General features: G+C 39.4%; 1 protein-coding gene and 1 pseudogene across 2 annotated transcripts in view; both read left to right on the top strand.

The window, feature by feature from the left end:
- GLG1 (golgi glycoprotein 1) overlaps positions 1-25,082 on the top strand; it is a 152,444-nt gene that overhangs the window by 71,730 nt on the left and 55,632 nt on the right. For both annotated transcript variants that reach the window (XM_032853963.1, XM_032853962.1), the window contains exon 2: positions 23,791-23,823. In XM_032853963.1, the coding sequence (XP_032709854.1) occupies positions 23,791-23,823 (33 nt within the window). The remainder of the gene's footprint in view (positions 1-23,790; positions 23,824-25,082) is intronic.
- LOC116865653 lies at positions 8,805-9,759 on the top strand (annotated as a pseudogene).

The raw sequence follows: 25,082 nt of genomic DNA on the forward strand, positions 1-25,082 counted from the left end.
TGGGCTAAAATCATTTCCCAAGTGATTGAGAAAAGTGTTATTAGGTGACTAATAGCCTTGGTTTGTTTGCATATTTAAAGATAACTGCATCTGAACAGTTGGATTTAAATAATAAAGGTTCTTGGAGACTTAAAACGTGAGTGAACAAAACCAAAACTATTTAATCCTCTGATGTTTACTTAGAAATAACCTAAATGAAGTTCAGAATAGATACCACGCCTGGATATGTATATGGATATTAGATTGAGAGATTAGGGAGAGGGGCAGGCAGAAATTCTACACACACTTATTTGTGCTAAGTAAACTTGATGAAGCCATTTAAAGACTGTTCTTTCCATTGGGATAAGATTTTTCTACCATAATTTCCTAAATTAATTTATGCCTTGGGGGACCTGGGTGGCTCAGTGGGTTAAGCCTCTACCTTCGGCTCCGGTCGTGATCTCAGGGTCCTGGGATCGAGCCCCGCATCAGGTTCTCTGCTCAGTGAGGAGCCCGTTTCCCCCTCTCTCTCCGCCTGCCTCTCTGGTTACTTGTGATTTCTGTCAAATAAATAAATAAAATCTTTTTAAAAAAAATTTATGCCTTTATTCCAGTTTATCCTAATGTAATTCAACTATTTAAACTGAAGTTGCCTTCCTGTAGCTAAGAATCTATATAACTACAAACTTTTAAGTTGAGGTTTAAAAAGAAAACCTCTTTTTATTTATTTTTTCCCTTATTTTTGGGATTGATTTATTTATTTTGGAGTTAAGGCAGTACAAAGTTAACATTCTTCTAGAAGTATACTATAACAATATTATTATAGATAATATTTATTATATGCTTACAATGAGCACTCATAGGTGCTTTATATGTTTTGCCTTACTTTTTCCTACATATATAATAAACACTCATCCTCATTTATAGATAGGAAATTTAGGCTTACAAGAGTCAAATCAGTCCAGCTAGTATCTTGAAGAACCTAAATCTGATCCCAGTTCTTTCCAGAGTCTATGCTGCAGAACCAGTCCTATAGACTATATAGTAATGAGTGCTTAGAATTAGTTGGGAGTGTCCTTTGTTTCAGTTACTGGAGGTGAATGTTCTTTACCTGAGAAGTAATACATATTTGAACCATCGACGCGCTTTATGAAGTGTTTTAAAACAGTGATTCTCGAAGGATCTGCAGTGGTTCCACTCATCTCCTTTCACTTCTCCCAGTGAACTATTACTCCCTTTCTTTACTTTCACTTCTCCTTTTGTATGACAGTATTTCCCCTTCTTCAGAAAGGTAGTATTGTTTTTATGAAATCATATTAGGTATGCAACCAGTTAGAGTTAAAATGTCTTGCTTTTTATTTAGTTTTCCACCTAATCCAACGGAAGCATTGGGAGTTGTGACTTATTTAGGCCATATAGTGATCATAAGCTCAGTTGGAGTACCATTAAAAGGATCCTCCTGGTCTTTTGTTCTTTGCACTTTGGTTTCAAAATCAAATCATTTTATAATAGAAAATTATGACTTTAAAAAGGCAAAGATATGATCTGGAGATTATGGGTAATTCTTGTAAAATATTGCATCTTTATTAATGTTTATGTTAATCCATCAGTATTTCCCAAAGTAAGTGTTCAGGTAAGCATTTCAGCATTTATAGTTTGACATAGTGGTGATTATTGCCATATACTTAGTAGTACCTTGTTCTCTCAACTGTAGATTGATATTTCTAAGAAAGAAAAAATGTGGGAAATTTTCAAAGATTTTATTAGATTATATTATGCACATTAATGATGTTGGTACCCCTCCCCGAAGATTCAGTTTTTAAAATATATCAATTGAGTTTTTTCCCAGTTTAGCCGTAGATTTCCTTCCTTGAGCTGTACCTTAAAGAACCAAATGGCATAGACCCTGATAAACTCTCCTAAATTTCACCAGACAATCTGTTAATAAAGCAAAGCTGAATTTATTAGAATTTAATACAGAAAGGAGAACACCACCTTGACAGGAAGAAGTCAAAATTGGGATATTTTAGTGGCCTTGAGGTCTGAGATCAAATGGTTTCAAATGGCCTTCTAAAGAAGAGAACTGGTTGTCATTGGACAGATCTGTGATATAATAATTTGGGATTGGTGGACACTTCAATGTAAAGGTCTTAAAGCGATTCTTATTTTTTTTAATTTTTTGAAGATTTTATTTGTCAGAGAGCAAGCACGCAGAAGCAGAGGGAGAAGCAGACTCCCCACTGAGCAAGGAGCCTAATGTGGAACTTGATCCTAGGACCCTGGGAACATGAACTGAGCCCAACTGAGCCACCCATGTGTCCCAAAGCAATTCTTGACACATAAACATATTCACTAAGGAAGTTATTTGCTCAGACTAGAAGACTCTTGACTCTGATACGTTGATCTCCTAGGAATTCCCTGAATCAAATAGTGAAGTTATTAACTGATTTATAGTCTGTCTTTTTTGGGCAGAGATGACCTGAAATAGCAAGCATGTCATGTTGAGCACAGGCGGTCTTTAGTCTTAAGTCATGTCGACAGAGTTGGTCTTAGTTATCAGTGCCTTCTTGTGGTCCTTCTTCAGCCCAGACTGGAGAGTGGAACATAATCACCTAGGGACATGATCAATCCGGATATAGACCACTGTGTTAAAGAATCATGGTTGCATGTCCAGTTTCTGGTAGTAGTTGTCATTTCATCCACCACATGTATCAGCTTTTTTTGTTTTTGCTGTGGGATGATCATTTGTTTGTTGGATCATCTGATCCATCACTTAAGACTCTGGAGATTATGTATTTGTGCACTGCACCTCCAACAAGAGAGAGATTATGATCAGAGTTTGCAGTTTGTTTCTAAGCCAGGAGCCTAGTGCCCAAATTAAAACAAGAACAAATTTCATCCATAGTCCACAGAGCCTGTAGATTTATTTATGGGACTGTCAGTCAAATTACTTAATTTCATGATTTCTTGGATTGTCTAGTTCCTATTTCAAGCTGTGAACCCTGGCATATAAGAGTTCCCCAACTCTCTGCTCCACTTATAAAGTGTGTTTTAAGAGGATTGAGGCTAGAAGGAAACCATCCAGAATTCCTGTTGAGTAGTTGAGGGTTCAGATCTCATGTTGAGGCCCATTTCTTTCTTGCATTGGTATTTTATGATAAATACTCATAATATAGCATAAAATTTATAAAATTTACCACTTTAAAATGTATACTTCAGCCCCGATGCCCACATTTTCTCTTTCTGGAGAGAAGTTACCAGTCTCATTTTTTTTGGAGGAAGAAGGGGGCCAGAGGACCAGGATGGACCCTGACTCAGCATCATGCTAACGCGTACTCATCCAGTTTGCTGGTGGTAACCAACAGGCTTTTGTAGCACACTCATCAGTACCAGTCATTAGGAACTACCCAATGATGAGTTCTTGACCAGAATATTCCTGTAGGTCTGCTAAATTTTAATGTGTAGTTTTGTTGTCAGTCAAAAGAAGTTACATGCCAGATAGAAGAATATTAAGTGGAGACATTACCAAGTAGATAGAGGATTAGATGTGATAGGGAATCAGAAGATTTACTTATATGTATGAGACACAGGTATTAAACACACACCATCTTTTTCATATGACAGTTTGGCTACAGACTAGCTCCTGAAAATAGTCGTTAAGTGTTGTTTCCTAGGTGTGACATGACAGGTTTTAGATTTGGGGTTTTAGAATTGGAGTTATAGGAAAATAAAGGAAAAGGTGGAGTTTTCTTTTGAGTTTGGATTTTTTGTGTTGGGGTACTGGTTTTGTTTTTGATATTTGAAGGATTATATTTGTTTTATAGCTGTGTTTTCAAATCTCAAAACAATGCTCAGATATGCTAAGTTTCCCCAGTTCAGTTTTCACACAGATATGATTTTTTTTCTGTACTTAATAGCATTCATATGGAACCTTATTCCATTCAGCCAGCAGATGATGACGTTGTGCAAAAGACTTCCCCATTTTTTTTAAAGAAGGGGGTTTATTTTATTTATTTATTTATTTAAAAGATTTTATTTATTCATGAGAGTGAGGCAGAGGGAGAAGCCTGCTGTCTGGAGAGGAGAGAGCCCGATGTGGGGCTCAATCCCAGGACCCTGGAATCATTACCTAAGCCAAAGGCTTAACTGACTGAGGCACCCAGGTACCCACAAATTCCCTATTTTTATTTTTATTTATTTTTATTTTTTTAAAGATTGTATTTATTTGACACACAGAAAGAGATCACAAGTAGGCAGAGAGGTGGGGAAGCAGGCTCCCTGCTGAGCAGAGAGCCTGATGTGGGGCTCGATCCCAGGACCCTGAGATCATGACCTGAACTGAAGGCAGAGGCTTAACCCACTGAGCCACCCAGGTGCCCGAATTCCCCATTTTTAACTTAAGTGGAAAGGTAGAATGGCACAGGGGTGCATGGGGACGTGACTTTGGACTACATAGGTGGTGTTCATTTTGCAGTGCCTCAGACAGTTGTGAGGCGTATGGAAGAAGTCCCCCAAATTTGAAAATGTCTTGGATAAAGTCTCTTTAAATAATGTTCATTCCTTGACCTTCTGACGATTTTGTGAGTTTTAGGACATAATACCCTTTATAGCTTTTGGTCAGGACCACTTCTAGGAGTTTCTATAGGTTCTAATAGCTGTATCTGTCATTATCTTTAACTGTATTCAGGTTTTCTTTTTTACATTTGTCTGTTATATTTATCTTTCTCCATAACTGCTGTATTGTTCAGTAGTGATTACTTTTGCCTATTCAGTTTCTTGACGTGACTCTCAAGGAGAGACGATCTGTGTAAAAATATCTGCTGCTCTGACACTTTTCATGTCCACTGATGCTGAGGTATGAGATACTGTTCTTCCCCCATTTCGGCATAGCATTTCCCAGGATTCAAATGGTCTTTATCTCTCTCACCTAACCTCATTTCTGTCTTTGTGCCGGCTTCTGCTTCAAAACTTGCACATCCTTCAGAGTTAGGCAGTGGCTCTCTTACTCAGAGGAAAGTCCAGTCCCTGAATCACAGCTCTTCTCTTTCAGAAGCGCTAGTCATCTGCTCTGGGTTATACGGGAAGGGTTCTGCGCATTCTGGCAGCTCAGCGCTGTGTGCGTCTCGTTAGACAAGTTAAAGTAAACAGTGCACTAACCGCTGGTTGGAATGGAAGAAATGGGATATTTTTAGATACTTGGGTATAGTGCATGAGAAATTATATTTCATTTGGGACTTTTTTTTTGCATCTGGCAATTTTATATGCATTTTTTGGTTTTTTGTTTTCAAACTTACAGAAGTAACATAGTCGGATTGGGGGTACTGAGCTACATTGACAGAATCATTCCAGATTCACTGGGTGTTAACTTTAATAATATTGTCAGATGCCTGGAAATTCTCTATTTTAGTTTCTTGCCTTGCATTTGGCTATAGTAGCTATTGCTATGACAAATTTGGACCTGTATTTAGCTATTCCAAATTAACTGAGATAGCAAATAAATAAAGAATATAAAGGGTGCCGTACAAATATAAAAATGCTATAACAAAATTGATACTCTGTTTCTTGATCATACCATGTCTTTCAAAGAATTTTGTTTGCACCTCTCACTCTAAAACTTCCACATTAAAGTTGACCGTACTGGGAAAACTAAACCATAAAATGGTTAACGTGCTTTTCTTAGAACAGAACTACCAATCTAGGACTCTTGAGAGGGCCAGATTGCTACTTGACATGTCCCAGAGAGTGGATTTCCCATACTCTGCCCCCATACCCCCACGATCCCTTTGAAATAGACAGTGGAAGAGAAGGAAAATAGAAAAACGTGGACTGTGATGAGTGTATTGTCAAACTCCTTCTGTTGCCTCAGCCATGAAGATGTATTCCAAATATTTTCATAAGTGTCTCTGTTTAAGCTTAAACTGGAATTATCTTTGACTTTTTTTTTTTCCATTTGGCACAAAATTCAAAAGGTACAAAAGGGTATGTAGTGAAAATACATTTTTTATGTATTCTTCAGGGATAGTATGTACACATACAATTAAGTATGTATGTCATGTATTTTAAATTCATATTCTTTGCATGAATTATGGCCTACGAGAAAGCATTACTGTTACTTTTGATGCTTAAATGATTGGATTATTTACAGAGAATGAAAGGCCCTACTATCTTATATTTGCAAGGCCCTCTAATTTTCAAAGTCCTCATTCTACTTACAACAGCCCCGTGAGGTAGGTAAAACAGGATTTATCTGTGTTTACAGACGTGAAATTTAGAGCTTAAAGAATTATGTGACTCGATCAAGGGTGGTACACAATGACTATGCAGTACCAGTGGAATCAGAACTCAAGTCTTTTGGCTCCTAGTCCAGAGTTCTTACTACCGTGTTGGGTCTGAAACACAATGGTATAAGGGGATCTATTACACTGTGTCTGCTTTTAGGAGGTATGAAAAGTACTATGAGTAGCTATTGTAGAAGAATTTTGATACTATATTTTTATAGTAGCAGTATGGTAGTAGTGTTTTACAGCTTCACGGTTCAGAGGAAGTATGGCCTTTGTGATGAATTTTCTACAAAATAGTTTATTAAAGCAAGCCGCTTTAGACTGAGGGATAATGGTCTTGGTGTCACTCTGGTAACATAGGCTCTAAACTAACTTTATCCAGGAGACTGGGCAATGGAAAACAAGGCCTTTTATCCCATCACAGCTACATGCCTGCCAGGGCTGGGAGCCATGCGGATTGACTGACCTGTTGAAGATTCTTTCCCTTGAGGCTAGATGGGAATCTAGTCAAGCATTCAGTAAGAATGCGTGACTCTTGTTTCTTTCACCCATCAATTAGGTAAAAATGTTCCCGCCAGCACTAAACTAGATTCTAGATTTCTAAGTCATCTCCTAGGGAGAAGGAAAAAAAAATGAGTAATGAGAGGTAACTTTTCCCTCTCTGGTGATTCTAGGCTCTCATGAGGAAGGCTTAGTTCTCAAGAAGCTCATTCAAAATGGGGAAATGAGGCAGAATCTTTATAAGGCCATAATTGTATTTTTAAATGCTTGTCATCATAAAACAATCCCTACATTTCTTGAAATGGGCAGTACCCAATAGGAAGTTGATGAAAAGGTTGAGCTCTTATGTGAAGAAGTATCTCCAAACATTCTTTCGAGGATGACTTGTCTCCTATGGCTTATAGGTATCTCTATTTTTTTTTTAAAGATTTTATTTATTTATTCGACAGACAGAGATCACAAGTAGGGAGAGAGAGAGAAGGGGAGGCAGGCAGAGAGAGAGAGAAGGGGAGGCAGGCTCCCCGCTGAGCAGAGAGCCTGATGCGGGGCTTGATCCCAGGACCCTGGGATCATGACCTGAGCTGAAGGCAGTGGCTTTAACCCACTGAGCCACCCAGGTGCCCCAGGTATCTCTATTTTTAATTTATAATAGTTAAACGGGGAAAATGAGGAAAGAGTTCACAGTATTTCTTATGATAGAGAAATTACATGTTTTTGTAATTACATTTTTATTTTAGTATTTATTTTTTTAAAAGGTTTTATTTATTTATTTGTCAGAGAGAGAGAGAGAGAGAGAGAGCACAAGCAGGCAGAGTGGCAGGCAGAGGCAGAGAAAGAAGCAGGCTCCCCACTGAGCAAGGAACCCAGTGCGGAACTCGATCCCAGGACCCTGGGATCATAACCTGAGCTGAAGGCAGCGGCTTAACCGACTGAGCCACCAGGCATCCCTGTAATTATATATTTTTTTTATTTTATTTATTCATTTGACAGAGAGAGAGATCATAAGTAGGCAGAGCAGCAGGCAGAGAGAAGGGGGGAAGCAGGCTCCCTGCCAAGCAGAGAGCCTGATGTGGGGCTTGATCTCAGGACCCTGAGATCATGACCTGAGCCGAAGGCAGAGGCTTAACCCACTGAGCCACTCAGGTGCCTCTGTAATTACATTTTTAAAATAAATTTTAAGATTTAGAAAACCATAGTCTTGTGTGATTATGCCATAATGTGATTATGCAGGTTTTGTTCAATAGCTAGATCACTGTATTCTTATTAGGTATTTGCCATTTCTGCTCTGGGCAGAGAAGATGATAAATTATATTCATTTTGAGTGTTTCTGTTCAGTCAGTTTAACTAATTCCAAAGTCGTCTTAAAATTATATGTTAATTTAACATTTCAAAGTAAATTTGGGGGCATGGCAATTTCATGGATATAGATTATTCCATCACTGAGTGAAGAGTTGCTCAATTAGTTGTTTGTCTTTTGCCAGCCATTGACTTCAGTAATTAGCCAGATTGCTATGTGTTTTCATATTTTCAGGATAGGGGTAGGACCTCACCGAATATGAGTGGATTAGTACTTGACAAAGCTGAAAATCTCTACGAGTATTGGTTTGTATGGGTCAAGTATGCTATCTGAAACAAAGTAGAACTGTGTGCTAATTCCCACTGTAGCGTGTGTGTGTCCTTTTACTTTATTAGAATTAAAGGGCATTTGAAGGTATTTTTCATTTTAAAGGTGCAGACCGGTCTTAGCCTCAACCTAGCACCCTTACTGCTCTGCATGTAAGTGAGACTAACCAAGGCCCTAATTTGTCTGCAGGGGTCTTTTTTTTTTTTTTTTTAAAGATTTTATTTATTTATTTATTTATTTATTTAAGAGAGAGTGTGTATGTGAGTTGGGGGTGAAGGGGTGGATGGGGACAGAGGGAGAGAGAGATTCTCAAGGAGACTCCCCACTGAGCTTGGAGCCTGGCAACACCAGGTTTTGATCTCATGACCCTGAGATAATAACCTGAGCCGAAATCAAGAGTCAGACATCCATCTGAGCCACCCAGGCACCCCCTTCTCTGGGGTTTTTAATCTATCTTTTACCCCTTTTAAAGCTCAACATGTCCTTATAGAAGTAACAAGTATACATTATTCTTGATGTTGAGTTTTTGGGCTCGCTTCTCTGACTATGCCTAAAGTAATGTCCCAGTCAGAAGTCTATACTGACATCTGGAACCAGAATGATGTCAGGGAACCCTTCCGTATCTACCATTGTTTGTGTAGCCAGATAATCCCGGTGCTGGACTGTCAGATTGCCCATGAGGTCCTGAGATTGGTTCCATGTGACTGATACTGCCAAACATGCCCACAAATTTTGTAACACACAGGATGAGACTGTATCTTCAGAGTCCTGAAGGCTTTGAGCAAAAATACACTCTTCTGCCCGTCCCAGGAGGAATGCTCCTGTGACCTTCATTGTGGATGGAGCACATTGTCAAGTTTGGTTGGAGTTTTGGAAAATCAGTATTTATACTGGGAAACAAAAGCCTCCTAAGAAAGTGATGATGAGGGCCCCCCGGGTGGCTTAGCTGGTTAAGCATCTCCCTTCAGCTCAGGTCGTTATCCGGGTACCAGGGTTGAGCTCCACATTAGAATATCTGCTCAACAGCAAGTCTGCTTCTCCCTCTCCCTCTGCTGTTCCCCCTGCTTGTGCTCTCTCTCCCTCTCTGTCAAATAAATACATTTTTTTTAAAAAGCGATGATAACCAAATGGACTAAAGACATGGGCAAGTTCAGCTTTATCACTGCATCTCTGTTGATGTAGAGGAAGAGATTACGGCTAGGGAAGTTGTTGACTCATGCACCCAGTGCCAAAATGACTGAAAAACAGCTGAAGCGTAAAGTCCTAAGTAAAAGACAGCTGTGAGAGCTGGCTGTACTGGAAGCCAAGAAAGTGAAAATGAGGGGGACTTTGCTTGACAGCCAGTTCAAATGATCAGGATCTTTCTCCGAACCCATACTGGAGGCAGACCTTTAGATCAGGGGGCCACAGAACTTTTTCGGGACTGCACGGCCTGCCTTCTACCTTTATGCCTCAGCCCACTGATTCTCCTATATCCAGCAAGGTCTTTGCATCTGTATGATCTGCTTTCTGGAGATGGATTTTTCTAAATCTTTCTGTATATGGATCTTCTGTAGTATTTTTTGTCTATTTGATGTAAGCTTCTTCAGCTGTGTAGAAACTCTATGAATAGATAAGCGCTTGAGTGTCTCCAGTTTCTAAAGTAACTGTTCTTATTCCTTCTTCAAAACAAAAATGTTTAAAGATTTTTAAAAAATAAGTGGTAGTAACAATACAGTATTTACCAGCTATTACCCCACTCACTTATTGGGGAGGCACACAGGTAAATAACAGTAAGTTAAATCACCACTCTCTGTACTGTGTTTAGCATAACATACTAATTTGGATTATGGGAAACCATTGGATCAGCATTGGGATTTAATTAAAATTTGTAGTTATCCCACTGTATATAAGGAAACATCAAATATATAAGCCTAAGAATGGTCACTGTAGGGATTCTCACTTTCTCATTCAGATCTCTTCCCTTTGTACTGAATGTGGCTTTCCGATTCCTCCCGCCTGCTAGCATTCTTCTGCCTTGCACAGACCCATCTGCCTCAGCATTCGCACAGCATCACATCACCAAATCACAACCTCCTCTTAAGGCTCTACTCAGATGTGCCTTACCAATAGACCCCCCCTCTGGCTTCCTTTCTGTCATCCAACTTATGATGGTGGAGGGGCGGCGGCGGGGGGGGGGCTTTTTTCATTCTTAAAGTATCAGGCCTGCCCTCCACCCCAAGCTTCGCTCTTTTTGTGATGATTACATATAGATTCATGTTTTATCTACCACACTAGTTAATTTACATGAGAGCCAACATCTATATCTGTGTCTCATACCCTTTTTCAAAAATCTTCCACTGGACCTTTACTAGAAATCCTTTTTGAAAAGATGGTTGAATGTTTAAGAATCACACAAAAGCACAGACCTTTAGTAAATCAGGCAGAGCATTGTTGGAGGGCACAAAGCCCATGTTGATCACTATCCTTTTGGAAAAACAATACTTAGCAGCATTCCCTGGATACAAATAAGAAAATTCTGATTGAGCCAGGATAATGCATTAAGAGGCTATGAATATGACTGAGGGTTGAGTCAATTTACACTTGCTCAGGGAGTTTACCGAGACTAAAAGACTGACTTTTTATCTGTCCATTACCAACTATTTTATGTTCAGTTTGTGGGTTTTTTTGTTTTTGTTTTTGTTTTTGTTTTTTTCTGGTGGGCAGGAGGGGCATGGTTTGGGTCAAGTTAATAAATGAATTGCTCATATGATAATAAATCAATTGCTCAGGGAGTTTACCGAGACTAAAATACTGACTTTATCTGTTCATTACCAGCTATTTTATGTTCAGTTTGCCTTTTTTTTTTTTTTTTTCCAGTGGGCAGGAGGGGCATGGTTTGGGTCAAGTTAATAAATGAATTGCTCATATGAATGACTAAACTCCCCAAAGAAGATTCTCCTTACTACTACTGCCGGAGAATGTTTCTAATTACAGGGAGACATCATGTTGTTGCTCAGCCTTCAGATTTTTGCAAGGCCATAAAAGCACAGATACTGTTGACATTTTTTGTTCGTTTTCTCCCAGTTGATTAATAAACAGAATCTGCTGTCACTTAATGTAGTGCCAGGTGTGATCTTGTGGGTAGTTCAACTTCAGTCGATCGAACTGTAGAATGTTCCCAATTTTAGACACAATCCAACTCCCAAGCATTTCTTTTTCAAAAACTGGGGCAATTTCCAAGTTAGTTTTGTGAATCCTTTCATTTCTCCTGCCAGACTCATTAACTCAGCCTGTTCACCTTGGGGAAATCCTAGTTCAGACTTGTACTTTCTGTAAAAACCATCCTCTTAAGTGGATGTGATAGTTGATGTAATTGAGAACATTCAGACTCAAGCTTTTCCGTCATTTATTCTGAAACCTGTTGTGCTTTGACCAGGAGAGAATGCTTGAGATGAAGCACTAGGAAACCATAGTCATAATATGCAAATTACCTACATTAAAAGACCTGGAAATCAATAAATACCCCTATTTCTGTATTCCGTATCTCGGATCTTACAGACTCTTGAAGCTGCAGAGAATCTCAACGATCTTAGATCACTGTTTCTTAATTTTGGGGTGTCTTATGGATCTTTCTGAGATTATGATGACAGCTGTGAATTCTCAGAAAAATATTCTTACACACAAAAGTTTGTATACACTTTCAAGACAATTTTACTCCTAAAGTCAGTTCAAGATCCTAGTTGAAGAAATCCCTGTTCTGTCCTCAGGGGTCTGTGAAGTGACGTGACACAGCCAAAGTCACACAGCTTCTGTAGCTGAATGTTTCCATGAGTCTTTTGTCCTTTTTCTACCATTGTGTCTTTTAGTTAAAACCCATTTTGAGGGGTGCCTGGGTGGCTCAGTCAGTTAAGCATCTGCCCATGACTCAGGTCATGATCCCGGGGATCAAGCCCTGTGTTGGGCTTCCTCTCCCCCTGCTTGTGCGCTTGCTCTCCTCTCTCTCTCTCTCTCTCTCTCTTTCTCTGTCAAATAGATCAAATAAAGTACATTTTTTATACTTAAAAAATTTTTTTTTGAATTACAGAGCTTAGAGGAAGGAATACTGGTTTTAAGCCTTAAAATTAACTATTTCATCTTTTGCTTACCCAACAAGATTAAAGTACAGTAATACCCCAAACATTCTCAATCTAAGAAAAAATATTTATTTACTTATTTATTTGAGAGAGAGCACAAGTGGGAAGAGGGGAAAGGGAGAAGCAAATTCCCCTCTGACCAGGGAGTCTGATGCATGGCTTGATCCTAGGACCCTGGATCATGACCAGAGCTGAAGGCAAGTGCTTAACCGCCGGAGCCACACAGGCGTCCCTACCCCAAACATTTAAGTCATTGATTTAAAAAGGTCAAGTGAACTAAGCAAAAGTTTTTTAGAACTTGCTGTGGTTATCGTAGGGCTAATGCAGATTTATAGTTGATCTAATAACTCCAGCAGCGTCTTCCCTGGGCCGCCTGCATCTAAATTCATCATGTAGCTGTTAGATCATTCTAGAGCACTTATCCTGTGTATTCATGCTGTCTGCCTTTCTTTTTCTTGCACCTCCTGAAGACACACCCCCTTCCCTACCATCGTCCTCAACTGGACCCACTGACCCTTTTTGGAGGTGTCAAGCTGAAAGCATCACAGTGAGCGTTAGTCACCACTTATTATCATTATTTAAACTCCAGTTTTGTTGTGTCCTAGAAATAGACTTTGGTCACTTACTTGGTTTCTCCAAATTTCAGTATCTTCCTCTATAAAATTGGACACAATACCATTTATCTTGCAGTCAGTCCATCATGTAAGAAATTAAGGTAGCACCTAGTTCAGTTAAGTGACAACTTTTACCTTTTCCTGTACTCTTGACATTCCGTATTGGAGTTAGGCAGGTGTGTCCAAGCACTCAGCGCTTATCTCCTTTATGGTCTTCCTGCCACATGGCACGTGCAGCATTATCTGAACTTCTCTAGTTCGGTCCGGCTGCGTTGGGTACGGTTGTATCACATTCTCTTCCCTTTATTCCTAATAGTTTCTGTATTGATACTAATGTATGCAGCTTCAGCAGTTTCTTCTACAACGTTTGGTCATTGAATTAACAGAAAGCTGTTTATTTATGAGGCTTTTCATAAATTTTTCTCCTTCCAGTTCCATTGCCAAGTACTTACTTTGTATGAGGAAACACTTGATGTAAGAGACACTTGTTTTTGAAGTCCAGAGTCTACCTTCGAAGTGATGGAGAGCAGCTAATGGTCTACCAAAAGCTCAGCTTCTGATTTGATGCTCCGCAGGCTGGAAACCAGCTCTTTGCCTCTGATTTGAAGCTGTGGGAGTGAGGGGAGGACTCCTCAACTAGTTACCAGGAAGGTTTCCGCTCTTAATTCTTTGTCTTGATCATGTTCTTCTTTATCATTTAAAAAAAATTACTACACATACCCCTAATATTATATAGCTATTTTTAAATATTAATTAATATTAATTGACTAGGGATGCCTTCTTGACTCAGTCGGTTAAGCATCTGCCTTCGGTTCAAGTCATGATCCCAGGGGCCTGGGACCAAGTCCTGCATCAGGCTCCTTGCTTGGTGGGGAGCCTGCTTCTCCCTCTGCCTACTGCTCCCCCCTTTTGTGCTCTCTCTCTCCCTCTGACAAATAAATAAAATCTTAAATACTAATTATTTTAACATATACACTATAAAAGCATTAAAATATAAGTTAAAAGATGAGCTTTTAAAAAAAGGGATTTCTTTTATTTTTTTTTCTTGAGCCCTAGGGATCATCTAACCTCCAACTTCTTTGGAAATCGTGCATTTGCAGCATCAATCATTTGTCTAATCCTTCAGGCCTATCTCAAGTCCCTATTCTTGCTTAATTGCATGACTTCACCATCTTCTCTCTCCAACTGGTTTGTAAACTACCTGAGGTTAGAGACAGTGTCATATCATTCTTCTGTATCCTACAACAATGCCTTGCACAATTTTAGGTACATCATGATTACCCAGTATTTACTTGCTGATTCATTTCTTGGGATCATTTCAGATTATTCTTCAATGGATATTTAACAAAACTTAAAAAAAAAATCCTCAGCCTTGTTCTACCTTAGTAATTCTGGGTTTTATTCCCTATACTATTCATCTTCAAAGATTAAAGATAAGCAAGCCTATCTGCATTTATAGTTCTGCAGAAGTAGATATATACTCTGATGAAGTGATTTGATTGGGACATCACGGGACTGACGCAGTCTGAGAATCAAACCTGTGTCAGCACCCACATCTGTTTTCACTCCTTCAGATTGAGTGCTAAACTATAGCATTTTCTCTTTATACTTCCTCTGGAGTTTCTTAGTGGTGGCATTATTTCATGTTCCTACTGTTTAGGCATACTACTTTATCTTTTATATTTTGCAGATAGGTCTCTGTTCAGTTCCTCTGAACATTACCATGTCCTTTGATTCTAAAGACCTTTTAAATTTCTTTTTTTTTTAAGATTTTTATTAATTTATTGGACAGAGAGAGATCACAAGCAGGCAGAGGAGTAGGCAGAGAGAGAAGGGGAAGTAGGCTCCCCGCCAAGCAGAGAGCCCGTTGCGGGGTTTGATCCCAGAACCCTGAGATCACGACCTGAGCCGAAGGCAGAGGCCTCACCCACTGAGCCACCCAGGCGCCTCCCATTTTAAATTTCTAAAATTAGTTATTTGCAATTACACATAGAAATTCTTCATAGCTATTCAGTTCTATGGGTCTCAATGGTTTAATATCATAACCTTGTTTTTATGGCATTCCTACATTGTCATCTCTTTCTGGAAAGAGACATTAAATCTAAAATGAAAAAAATCGAAGACCAATTTATTGTCAATTACAAATTAAGTTGACAAAAGAGACAGAAACCTAAATACTGGGTTCCAAATATACAGTTCATTTGTGTCTCCATGGCTCATGTCATTCCTTCATAAAAGGCTGCAGTATTGGGTGCCTGGGTGGCTCAGTAGGTTAAACCTCTGCCTTCAGCTCAGGTCATGATCTCAGGGTCCTGGGATCGAGGCCCGCATCGGGCTCTCTGCTCGGCAGGGAGCCTGCTTCCCCTCTCTATCTCTGTCTGCCTACTTGTGACCTCTCTCTGTGTCAAATAAATAAATGAAATCTTTAAAAAAAAAAAAAGGCTGCAGTACTCTGTACTTAACAGAGTACTTACTCTGTACTTATGTACTAACATAATCCACTAAATGAGATGGTAGTTGTTACCAGTTGCAGTTTAAAGGTCTTAGAATTTTTATTATTTCATTTGCTTGATAGGTATTTTGCTCATTTTTTTCTTCATAACAAACTCTTCAAACATTTCAAGTGCTTATAATGACAAATACTTATTTTTCTTGCCTGTGGCTCTGCAGGGCAGTTGAGATGGCTCTGCTTTGGGCTCCAGGTTAGGTTTAGGTTGGCCCCACCTGTCTCTCCTTCTCCTTGGGCTAGGAGCTACTTGGACTTGTTCTTCTCTTGGAGAATGGCAGGAGTGTGAGAGTAAAAAGCTAAACAGCCCAAGCAAGTTTAAAACCTCTTCTATTAGGTCTAGGTAAAATCTCATTGGCCAAAGCAAGTCAGGAGCCTAGCCTCCTAACTGTGGAGCAGGGTGTATACTCATTGAACAGCCGGAGGCTGTGTAGAGGTACAGGGCAAAGGTTATAGTTTCAGATGCTATCAAAGAGGACTAAAAATGGGGGGAAATAACCCAGACTACTACTGTAGGGAAGCAAACCCCTAAAACAGTCATTAATTTACTAATATAAGTCCTCTGAATTGTAAACATGACAACACTTGCATATTATTTAAATACCTTCTTTTGAAAGTGCTCCAGTGCTCTGAATTTCTTTCCAGAACGCTCTTTTTTTTTCCCCTTAAGTAAGCTCCACACCCAAGGTACACAGAACTCACTTCCTTTGAACAGGTTGGAATGCTATGGAAACTGAAAGAAAATGTGTCTGTTCTTACAATTATATCTTTTTTAAAGGTATAAGCAACACTAAAGGAGATGTGTATTGCAAAGTTATGTAATATTAAACATAACCTAGTTTACTTTTTAAATTACGGAATAGAAATTTCATTTGCTGTCTCGTTCATAGAACCTGGCTTTGCAGAGTATATGTAGTCATGGGAACATATATATAATTTCTGTTTTTAAAAAAACTTTCTATTTTAAATTATATACATACAAGATTATAAACTCCTAAGAAGTTACTTGATATCCTGTGTACCTGTCACCTAGCTTTGCCTAGTGGTGACTTGAGATTCGTAAGTATTTGAGAGAGAGAACGTGAGCAGGAGGGACAGAGGGAGAAGGAGAGAGAATCTCAAGCAAACTCTGTGCTCAGCACTGAGCCTTGTGGGTTGGGCTGGGTCTCACAACACTGAGATTTGCACCTGACCCAAAATCAACAGTCGGTTGCTTAACCAACTGCACCATCCAGGCACCCTGACATTAGTTTTTAAAATCACTGATGGACCTTCTTTGCCTTCTTTAATAAGCCTGGGGTTTTTTTGTTTGTTTGTTTTTTGGGGGGAATTATTTTGGTTTTTTTAAGATAATCTGTCTTTAAAGAAAAGGACACCTGTATTGTGCCTGATTCTTTTTAGCTTTCAGTATTATGAAGTGTCTTGTAAGGATCCTGATGTCACTATTGTTTTGTTTCTTTAGTACTTTTTAAACATATAATGTGTTATTTGGTTCAGGGGTACAAGTCTGTGATTTCATCAGTTTTACACAGTACATCCCTCACCACAACACATACCCTCCCTAGTATCCACCACCCAGGCTCCCCATCCCCTTCCTTTCCAGCAGCCCTCAGTTTGTTTCCTGAGATTAAGAGTCTTAGGCTTTGTCTCCCTCTCTGGTTTCACCTTGTTTCATTTTTCCCTCCCTTCCCCCTGTCTTGTTTCTCAAATTCCTCATATCAGTGAGCTCATACAATAACTGTCTTTCTCTGTTTGAGTTACTTCATTAGCATAATACCCTCTAGTTCTATCCATGTCATTGCAAATAGCAAAATTTCATTTTTTGATGGCCACGTATTATTCCACTTTGTGTGTGTGAGTGTGTGTGTGTCTTGTGTGTGTGTGTATCTTCTTTATCCACTTGTTGATGGACATCTGGGCTCTTTCCATGGTTTGGCTATTGTGGACATTGCTGCTATAAACATTGGGGTGCAGATGCCCGTTTGGATCACCACATTTGTATCTCTGAGGTAAATACCCAGTAGTGCATTTACTGGGTGATAGCATAGCTCTGTTTTCAACTTTTTGAGGAACCTCCATATTATTTTCCAGAGTGGCTCCACCAGCTTGCATTCCCACCAACAGTGGAGGAGGGTTCCCCTTTCTCTGCATGCTTGCCAACATCTGTCATTTCCTAACTTGTTAATTTTAGCCATTCTGATTGGTGTAAGGTGGTATCTCACTGTGGTTTTGATTTGTATTTCCCTGATGCTGACTAATATTGAGCACTTTTTCATGCGTCTGTTGGCCATTTGGACGTCTTCTTTGCAGAAATGTCTGTTCATGTTGTCTGCCCATTTCTTGATTGGATTGTTTGTTCTTTGGGTGTTGAGTTTGACAAATTCTTTATAGATTTTTGGCTACTTACCCTTTATCTCGTATGTCATTTGCAGATATCTTCTCCCATTCTTTTGTTATCTTTTGGTTTTATTGACTGTTTCCTTTGATGTGCAAAATCTTTTTATCTTGATGAAGTCCCACTTGTTCATTTTGCCCTTGCTTCTCTTGCCTTTGGTGTTGTGTCCAGGAAGAAGTTGCTGCAACTGAGGTTGAAGAGGTTGCTGCCTGTATTCTCCTCAAGAATTTTGATGAATTCCTGTCTCACTCTTAGGTCTTTCGTCCATTTTAAGGCTATTTTTGTAGGTGGTGTAAGGAAATGGTCCAGTTCATTCTTCTGCATGTGGCTCTCCAATTTTCCTGATACCATTTGTTAAAGAAACTCTCTTTGTTTTTTCCATTGGTTATTCTTTTCCTGCTTTGTCGAAGATGAGTTGAGAGTTGAGAGTCTATTTCTGAGTTCTCTATTCTGTTCCATTGATCTTTGTATTTGTTTTTGTGCCAGTACCATACCGTCTTGATGATTACAGCTTTGTAATAGAGCTTGAAGTCTGGAATTGTGATGCCACCCTCTTTGGTTTTCTTTTTCAACATTGCTCTGGCTATTCAGGGTCTTTTCTGATTCCATACAAATTTTAGGATTGTTTGTTCCATTTCTTTGAACAAAGGTGATGGTATTTTGATAGGGATTGCTTTGAATATGTAGATTACTCTACAATCTAGGTAGCATAGATTTTTCAACAGTATTTATTCTTCCAATCCATGATCATGGAATGTTTTTCCATCTCTTTGTGTCTTCCTCAGTTTCTTTTATGCGTGAACTCTATAGTTTTCTGAGTACAGATTCTTTATCTCTTTGGTTAGGTTTATTCTTAGGTATCTTGTGATTTTTGGTGCAATTGGAAATAGGATCTACTCCTTGATTTCTCTTTCTTTTGCTCATTGTTGGTGTATAGAAATGGAACTGATTTCTGTGCATTGATTTTGTGTCCTTCCACTTTACTGAATTTCTGTATGAGTCCTAGCAGTTTTGGGATGGAGTCTTTTGAGTTTTCTACATAAAATATCATATCATCTGCAACGAGTGAGAGTTTGACTTCTTTGCTGATTTGGATGCCTTTAATTTCTTTTTGTTGTCTGATTGCTGAGGCTAGGACTTCTAGTACTTTGTTGAATAGCAGTGGTGATAGTGGACATCCCTGCTGTGTTCCTGACCTTAGGGGAAAAGCTCTCAATTTTTTCCCATTGAGAAGGATATTCGCTGTAGGTTTTTCATGCATGGCTTTTATGATACTGAGATATATACCCTCTATCCCTGTACTGTGAAAAGTTTTAAATAAGAAAGGATGCTGTACTTTCTCATATGCTTTTCACACATCTATTGAGAATATCATATGTTTCTTGTCCTTTCTTTTATTAATGTAGTGTATCACATTGATTGATTTGCAAATGTTGAACCAACCTTGTAGCCCTGAATAAATCCCACTTGGCAGTGGTGAATAATCCTTTTTATGTACTGTTGGATCCTATTGGCTAGTAAATATATAGATGAGAATTTTTGCATCCATGTTCCTCAGGGATATTGGTCTGTAATTCTTTTTGGTGGGGTAATGCTGGCCTCATAAAAAATGAGTTTGGAAGTTTTCCTTCCATTTCACAGCTTCAGAAGAATAGGTTTTTAATTCTTCTTCAAATGTTTGGTAGAATTCCCCTCAGAAGCCATCTGGCCCTGGGCTCTTGTTTGTTGGGAGATTTTTGATTACTGCTTCAACTTCCTTGCTGGTTATGGATCTACTGTTCAGGTTTTCTGTTTCTTCCTGCTTCACTTTTGGTAGTTTTTATGTCTCTAGGAATGCATCCATTTCTAACATTGTCTAATTTGTCAGCATATAGCTATTCACAATATGTTCTTATAGTTGTTTGTATTTTTTTGGTGTTGGTTTTGATCTCCTCTTTCATGCGTGATTTTATTTATTTGGGTCCTTTTTTCTTTTTAATAGGTCTGGCCAGTGGTTTATCAATCTTAATAATTCTTGCAGAGAACCAGCTCCTAGTTTCATTGATGTGTTCTCCTGTTCTATTGGTTTTTGTTTCATTGATTCCTGCTCTGATCTTTATTATTTTCTTCCCCTGCCGGGATTAGGCTTTATTTGTTCTTCTTTCTCCAGCTCCTTTAGGTGTAGGGTTAGGTTATGTATTTGAGACCTTTCTAGTTTCTTCAGAAAGGCTTGTATTGCTATATACTTCCCTCTTAGGACTGCCTTTGCTGCATCCCAAAGATTTTTGAATGGTTGTGTTTTCATTTTCATTCATTTCCATGAATTTTTTAAATTCTTCTCTAATTTCCTGGTTGACCCATTCATTCCTTAGTAGGATCCTCTTTAGCCTCCATGTATTTGAGTTCTTTCCAACTTTCCTCTTGGGATTGACCGGTTTCAAAGCATTGCGGTCTAAAAATATGTAGGGAACGATCCCAGTCTTTTGGTACCAGTTGAGACCTGATTTGTGACCCAGGATGTGATCTGTTCTGGAGAATGTTCTATGTCCACTGGAGAAGAATGTGTGTTCTGCAACCTTGGGGTGGAATGTTCTGAATATATCTGTGAAGTCCATCTGGTCTAGTGTGTCATTTAAAACCCTTATTTCCTTGTTGATCTTTTGCTTAGATGATCTGTCCGTTTTAGTGAGGGGTGTGTTAAAGTCCCCTACTATTACTGTATTATTATTGATGTGTTTGTCAATTTTGTTATTAATCGGCTTATCTAATTGGCTGCTTCCATGTTGGGGCATAAATATTTATAATTGTTAGATCTTCTCATTGGATAGCACCTTTAAGTATGATACAGTGTCCTTCCTCATCTCTTATTATAGTCTTTGGTTTAAAATCTAATTGATTGTCACCCCATCTTTCTTTTGATGCCATTAGCATGATAAATGGTTTTCCACCCCCTCACTTTAAATCTTGAGGTATCTTTGGGTCTAAAATGAGTCTCTTGCAGACAGCATATTGATGGGTCTTGCTTTTTTATCCAATCTTGTACCCTGTGTCTTTTGATTGGGGTATTTAGCCCTTTACTTTTAGGGTAGCTATTGAAAGATATTAATTTAGTGCTATTGTATTGCCTGTAAGGTAACTATTACTGTATATAGTCTGTTCTTTTCTGGTCTGTGTTACCTTTATGCTCTTTCTTTGCTTAAAGGATCCCTTTCAGTATTTTTTGTAGGGCTGGTTTGGTAATTTCAAATTCTTTTAATTTCTCTTTGTCCTAGAAGCTTTTTATTTCTCTTTCTATTTTCAATAACACCCTTGCTGGATATAGTATTCTTGGCTGCATATTTTTTTCACTTAGTATCTGGATCATGCCAGTCCTTTCCAGCCTGCCACGTCTCTGTAGATAGGTCTGCTACCAATCGAATGTTTCTACCATTGTAGGTTACAGACGTCTTGTCCCGAGCTGCTTTTAGGACTTTCTGTTTGTCTCTGAGGTTCGTAGTTTTACTTTTAGGTGTCGGGGTGTTGATCTGATTTTGTTGATTTTGAGGGGGGTTTTCTGAGCCTCCTGGATTTTGATGCCTGTTTCCTCCCCTAAACTAGGGAAGTTCTCCACTAAAATTTGCTCCAGTATACTTCTGCCCCTGTCTGTCTTCTTCTGGGATCCCAATTATTCTAATATCGTTTCACTTTATGGTATCACTTATCTCTCGAATTCTCCCCTCGTGATGCAGTAGTTGTTTATCTCTCTTCTCTCTCTCTCTCTCAGTGTCTTTATTCTCCATCATTTGGCCTTTCATGTTACTAATTCTCTCTTCTGCCTCATTTATCCTAGTAGTAAGAGCCTCAATTTTTTATTGCATCTCATTAAAAGCCTTTTTGATGTTGACTTGGTTAGATTTTAATTCTCCAGGGATTCCCTAGTGTCCTTTGTGCTTTTTTCCAAGCCCGGCTAGTATCTTTATAATCATTATTCTGAACTCTAGTTCTAATGTCTTACTAATGTCCATATTGATTAGGTCCCTGGCAGTTGGTACTGTCTCTTACTCTATTTTTTGAGGTGAGTTTTTCCATTTTGTCCAGAGAAGAATAGATGAATGAGAGAACAAAATGCTAAAGGGTAACAATGACTCCAGAGAAATGTACACAAAACAAATCAGAAGAGACCCACAGGTGGGGGTAGAGGGGGAAGAATATGATCAGGCTGTTTCATAGAACAGAGCCATATACTGGATTTGGGGTGTATTTTGGTCTGTTAGAAGAAGCTGGATCCCAGAATTTTAAAAGAAAGAAAAACTTACATATATACAAAAATAAGGTTAAATACAATGAATGGATGTGATGCAACTGCAAAAATGAAATTTAAAAAAGGTTTTTAAAAGGGAAATGGTAAGAAGTTGGTTGAAAAAGGAAATAAAAATGAGAAAAAGAAAGAAAAAGAAACAAAAATAATAAAATTTTAAAAATTAAAGTTGAAAGACTAAAGAATCATGGGGTGCTGTATTCCCCTAGCGCTGGAGTTTTGCGGTAAACTTGGTCTTGGCTGGACGTTCTTGCTGATCTTCTGGGGGAGGGGCCTGTTGCATTGATTCTCAAGTGTATTTGCCCCAGGTGGAATTGCATCTCCCTTGCCAGCGGCCAGGCTAAGTAATCTGCTTGGTTTGCTCTCTGTAGTTTTTGTTCCCTATCAGCTTTCCACACAAATTTTGAGGAGGAGAGTGAAAATGGCAGCCTCCCAATCTCTGGCCCCAGAGGAGCTGAGAGCTCAGGTCCCCACTCCTTAGTGCACCCTCAGAGAAAAGCAGTCAATCACTCCTCTCTCCCTGGTCTCCGGCCACACTCTGTACTCACCCAGCCTGTGACAGTGCGTTTCTATTTCTGGCACACGGCCCCATTTGGTGTCCCCAAACCCAGCAGATCCCTGCATCCGGCTCCCCTGCAGCTCACCCTTGGGGAGGAAGGGAAGTCTTTCTGGTTCTGCCATGTGTTGGGCCCCAGCTCAAAGTGCAGTGGCCCAGCTGTACTGCATATCACAGTTTATGGCAGTCCTGAGCTGAGAGCCCACTCCTCGGCTCAGTCTTTGGAGCCAGCTTCCCTGCTCCAATGCCTGGGAGTTCTGCCACACTCATGCAACCCTGGTCTTTCTGTGACCCCGAGAGTCCTGAGACCACACTGTTCCGGTGAGGGTTCCACCCCTTGCTTAGCCACCAGAGTTAAATTCCTCACCAGAGCAAACTTCTAAAAGTCCCAATTTTGTGCTCTGCTGCTGTATCATTTGCCAGTAGCCAGCTGACAGAAGTACCCCCCACCCTGCGGTCTTCCCGTACATCTCAGATTCACTTCTCTGCAGGTCCTACCTTCCAGAAAGTGGTCACTTTTCTGCTCATAGAGTTGCTGCTATTCTTTTCTTCAATCTCCTGTTGAGTTGGTAGGTGTCCAGAATGCTTTGAAAGCTATCTAGCTGAATTCCTGGGACCAGATGAAATTTAGGTCTCCTACTCCTCTGCCATCTTGAACTCTTCCCTCTTTACTACTTTCTATTCCATTTTCCCCATTTTCAGATTGTACCATTGATTAGAAAGTGATTGATTAGAAAATGATTATGTCTCATCTACTTTTCTGGTATATTCCTCCCTGGCAATCTAAAACACTTATAAGCCCATTTTATTTCTTAAATTGAAGAAACATATTCAGTTAAATATTCAGATTTCTTGTTTTGAGTTTATTTTGGTGGTATTTGAAAACTTGAGGGTTGGGTTTTTTTTTTTTTTTAACGTCATCTCTCTTTTTTTTCCCTTTTAGCCTGAAAATGAGATTTCTTCAGACTGCAATCATGTAAGTATGGATTTTCCATAACTCACCATATGTGCTTTATATATATGGCAGATTCAGGAGGCTTTTCCTGTTGTTCCGGGAAACATTATGTCTTCTTAGATGCTCTTACTCTTTTTTTTTTTTTTTTTTTTTAAGATTTTATTTATTTACTTATTTGACAGAGACAGTGAGAGAGGGAATATAGTCAGGGGGAGTCGAAGAGGGAGAAGCAGGATTCCCGCTGAGCAGGGAGCCCAGTGCGGGGCTTGATCCCAGGACTCCGGGATCATGAACTGAGCCAAAGGCAGACGCTTAACGACTGAGCCACCCGGGTGCCCAGATTTTCTTACTCTTAACAAGGATGATAAAACTTATTTAAGGACCATGGTAAATCTGCAAATACCCATCCATTCTAGAAACAAGCAGATTTTGTCAAATATTTATGTATTTAAGCTTAATTTTTACTTCAGTTATAGCTACCATTTGAAAATAATTGTTTCTCTGCTTATCATGCTTACAACTTTATTTTTATATTTTCAAAGATTGTATTTGTTTATTTGAGACAGAACATGTGGGTGGGTAGAGGGAGAGGGAGAAGCAGACTCCTGCTGAACAGGGAGCCCCACGCAGGGCTCCATCCCAGGACCCTGGGATCCTGATTTGAGCCGAAGGCAGACACATGGCTAACTGAGCCACCCAGGTGCCCTATGTTAAAGGTTTTATACACACACATACACACACACACTCTAGAGATAACTAGAATTAGTACATTAAAAATCATTTGTATAGGGGTGACCTGAGATCCTGACCTAAGCTGAAACCAAGAGGTGGATGCTTAACTGACTGGGCCACCCAGGTGCCCCAAACTATATTCTTCAATAGAAAGTGCTGCTAATAAACATAGGCAACAGGGGCCCCTGGGAGGCTCAGTTGGTTAAGCATCTGCCTTCAGCTCAGGTCATGATCCTGGGGTCCTAAGATCCAGTCCTGCGTTGGACTGCCCCCTCCACAGGGAGGCTGCTTCTCTTTCTCCCTCTCCGTCTGCTTGCCGCTCCCCATGCTTTTTTCTCTCTCTCTCTGTCAAATAAATAAATAAAATCTTTTTTAAAGATTTTTAAATCTTTAAAAAAAAATCTTTAAAAATCTTTAAAAAAGATTTTTTTTTAATTTATTTGACAGAGAGAGTTACAGTGAGAGAGGGAACACAAGCAGGAGGAGTGGAAGAGGGAGAAGCAGGCTTCCCGAGGACCAGGGTGCCCGATGTGGGGCTCGATCCCAGG

Source organism: Lontra canadensis, unplaced genomic scaffold, assembly GCF_010015895.1.
Source record: "Lontra canadensis isolate GAN:19392208 unplaced genomic scaffold, GSC_riverotter_1.0 scaffold8, whole genome shotgun sequence".
In the NCBI taxonomy this organism is placed as follows: domain Eukaryota; kingdom Metazoa; phylum Chordata; class Mammalia; order Carnivora; family Mustelidae; genus Lontra; species Lontra canadensis.